Source organism: Saccopteryx leptura, unplaced genomic scaffold (assembly GCF_036850995.1).
Source record: "Saccopteryx leptura isolate mSacLep1 unplaced genomic scaffold, mSacLep1_pri_phased_curated manual_scaffold_17, whole genome shotgun sequence".
Lineage (NCBI taxonomy): Eukaryota > Metazoa > Chordata > Mammalia > Chiroptera > Emballonuridae > Saccopteryx > Saccopteryx leptura.
Window position 1 is genome coordinate 2,753,178 of NW_027095699.1, and position 3,660 is coordinate 2,756,837.

General features: G+C 43.5%; 1 protein-coding gene across 1 annotated transcript; it reads right to left on the reverse strand.

Annotated features, from left to right (window-relative positions):
- Nucleotides 1-726: 726 nt before the first annotated feature.
- On the reverse strand, nt 727-3,438 carry LOC136386851 (histone-lysine N-methyltransferase PRDM7-like). The gene is made up of 4 exons (XM_066357974.1): nt 3,347-3,438; nt 2,882-3,153; nt 2,436-2,503; nt 727-946 (listed from the first exon to the last, which is right to left on the reverse strand). The coding sequence occupies exons 1-4, from the start codon at nt 3,417-3,419 to the stop codon at nt 727-729; spliced, it is 633 nt and encodes a 210-aa protein (XP_066214071.1). The 5' UTR covers nt 3,420-3,438.
- Between the last annotated feature and the right edge of the window lie 222 nt (nt 3,439-3,660).

Here is a 3,660-nt window from a genome sequence, read left to right on the forward strand (position 1 = left end):
CCTCTCTCACTAGGAGATAAAGTAATCTCTGAGAGGATTCCCCACTGAAGTTTATTCTCCAAAAATTAACAAAGCAAATCTTAGAGAATAAGCCCCCCTATAGCCAAGAACAGTAAAATTATCCCACCTCACTCAGGAAGGTCCCCAGTGTCTCAGCTTCGATCAGAGCACTGTATTCCAGGCTTCTGGGCATCTACTGAAACTCTGCTATAACCCTATACACTAGACAGGGGCGGACATCAGAAAACAGGCCCATGCCAGTTTTACCAGTGCATAGAGTGTTGGCCCAGCATGTGGATGTCCCAGGTTTGAACCCCAGTCAGGGAACACACAAAAAGCAACTATCTGATTCTCTTCTCCTCCCTTTCCCCCTTTTCTCTCTCTTCCCTTCCCACATCCAGTGGCTCAATTGGTTTGATCATCAGCTTGATATCTCAGTTGGTTCAAGTGTTGACCTCAGGCACTGAGGATAGCTCGGCTAGTCTGAGCATTGACCTCAGACTTGGTTTGCTGGGTGGATCCTGGTTGGGGCATATGAAGGAATCTGTCTATCTCCCTTTCTCTCACTTAAAAAAAATTAAATCAAAATAAAAAATATAAAGATTTAACCTAAGAATCAAAGTAATATGAAATGAATTCTTAATTTCTAAAGCAACTGATTCAAAATCTTACTGACATTAGAGTGTACCATGAAAATTCCTAAGAAGAGTTCTCTCTCTTTTTTTTTCATTTTGAAGAACAGTTGTGCCCGCCTCTAGTTGCTGTGAACTCTCTCTTCTCCTTGCTGCCGCACTTGATGCCCAGCATCTGCCCATAGTCATCACCATACCAGACTAGCAGCTCACAGTCTGGCTTGATGACCTGGAAGGTTTGGTAAGAATTCTGCCCATGATACTGAAAGGCTACCAGGTTCTGCTCTTCATCATTCCGGGCACAGTTCACATACCTGGGATTGAGGCAGGTGAAAGAAAAGAAACCCACAGGCGATGAGTTCCTACTGCCTCTCAGATCCATGTCCAGCTCTGCACCTGAGAGTCAGGCTCTGATGTCGCTCACTCCCACAGTGCTCCCGGAGAACCTTCTGTTTATGTCTGAGCCTGTCACAATGTCATATGACTTCCTATGTCCAGGTCCTGCTTATAGTGCTCATCCTTCCTAATACCATTTTTCAAAGCCAATTTCAGACATAACCTCCACCCAGATTGGACATAAATTTCAGTGACCACTAGCTTTTCCAAACTAACTCAGGTTGTTTTACATCACATAACTTGCTACTTGATGTTGGACTCTGTGTCTAGATTAGTTCACTTCATTCAATACTCAGCCCAAGTCCATCTTTTCTTGAGAGTCCTTTCTTCATTCTTCTCACATTTTATTTAGGCAGCAATTGATGCCTCACCAGGTTCCCCCCAAAACCTGGAGGTCTCCCTGCCCCACTGAAGTGAGAAATGAAGAGGGAGACAGACAAACTCCAGCATGAGCCCAACCATAATCCACCTGACATGCCCACCAGGGGGCAATGCTAAGCCCTTCTGGGGTGTTGCTCTGCTTCAACTGGAGCCATTGTAGTGCCTGAGGTGAAGGCCATGGAGCCATTTTTAGCACCCGGGCCAAATTTGCTCCAGTAGAGCCTTGGCTGCAGGAGGGAAAGAGAGAGAGATATAAAGGAGTTGGGGAAGGACAAAAAAGCAGATGAGCAATTCTCTGTGCCCTGGCTAGGAATCTAATCTTGGACTTCCACAGTCAGGCTGATGCTCTACTGCTGAGCCAACTGATCAGGACTTGGAGCTCTCTTTGTCTTAGCAAAATCATAAAGAACAATAATAGCTTACTCACATTCTGTAGCCTCTGATGAAAGAGCCCCTCAAGGAAGTGGCCAATGATCATTGCTCTAACAGGCTTCAGAACTCAGTTCTAGTTAGAAGTGAGACTGGGGTCATTTGCTGCCTTCACAGTTTTAAGCTATCCTGCTTTAGATATCCTGGCACTGTGTGATTCTCAAAAAATAGAAATTTTATAGTTAAACATTTCTAAAATTAATTGTTTCACTCTGTCTGCAATTTGTCTTCTATAAGATGATGGGTTATATGATCTGTTTAAATAATGAATACCTTCCTCTAAATGGGAATATAGTAAGGGCTTGCTTAAATAATGTTTGTTAGATCAATTAAAGTATAATCCAGGCCCTCAAAATTTTTTATCCAGTGCCTAAATTTTGTCTAGCATAAAGATTTATATTTTGAGAACATATGCTTTATTTTTATTTCCTTTTTTTTAATCTAAATACCTCCTGCCTTGAAAGAGCACTGAAGGGAGAAAAAAGAGGAACAGAGAATTGAGGGAGACCACTGAGGGAGGCATGATGAGAAGGAAAGATGTATGGGCCTGAGAGGGACGAATGTTCTCCGTGACTCCCAGAAACTTATTAGCCTTACCTCATCCAGTTGGCCAAGGATTCATCCTTCCCATCCACATATTCATGGCAGTTTCTCCCTTTGGTGATCTGAATTTCAGGAAGAAAATATAAATATTTTTTGGATGAGCAAGTAATAGAGAAATTATTTTACCCTACTGTCAACAAAACTCTTTCAGCTTGCATTCATTGCCACTCTGGACCACATGATACTTTTCTTACTCATCACATCTGAGTTGACCTGTCCACTCAGGTCTAGGAGGAGGCATTCTTTTGTGTCTGTAACACTTTACTCCCACTTAACCTGTGATACTTATCAGGAGTTTCATAGTGTGAAAAGTGCACTTGTACCCAGAACTAACCATATTGTCTCCATCCATGTCCTAGTATGTAGAAGGGCAGGTCCCACCAAGCCATGGGAGTGATGTGGAAAGCCACAAGACAGGGAAAGAGGTAAATGTTTCTCACCAGCCAGGAGTATCCATTGTTGCCTGCCTCTTCATCTTCTGTAATTTGGCCCTCATAAGGGCCAAAGTGCAGATCCTCTGGCAGAGCAGATGCATCATTCCACACTCCAAGCCCAGCTTCAGGGATGCCCGATGCTCTGATTCTCAACCCAGGGGACAGAGTGAGGGATGCATGGTTTGGATGCCCCTTATCCACTGCACTGTCTTTTACAAATGTAGGGGTCCCATGCACGTCACAACTGTCAATGAAGAAGTTCTGACACTTGTCACAATCTGGGAGTGAGAGCAACAGGGATTAGGGAAGGTGTAGTGCATGTTCCTGGACATATAGAGCTTCAGAGAGAGCCCAGGCACTCACCTCACTGAGCCTCAATTCTGTAGGGCAAGTCCCTAGGGGAATGGAATGCCCAAATGACCAGACAACATTATTGTATGAAGAGATAACATGCTTTTGAGGGTCACTTACAGAGGTAGTCATCATTTTGGGGCTCACTGTCCTCTTGTTGTACATGGCCTTTTCTTTCTTGTAGACTATACATCTTTACTTCAGTCTCCTTTCTCCTGAGTTCTAAGTTGGAGAAGAGTGAGTTGGGTGGAGTCTGGAGTGTTAGTCTCTATTTTGTCAGAAAACACACAGTCTTCTCTCATCAAATTATCACCTGTCCTTCTATATATTCTGGTATTTTCCTTTGTCAACTATTGGCTCAGAGAGCCTCTATAATAGTAAGCCTCTACACTGACTAGAGATGGCCAATGCAATATTTGTTTCTAGATCTTGCC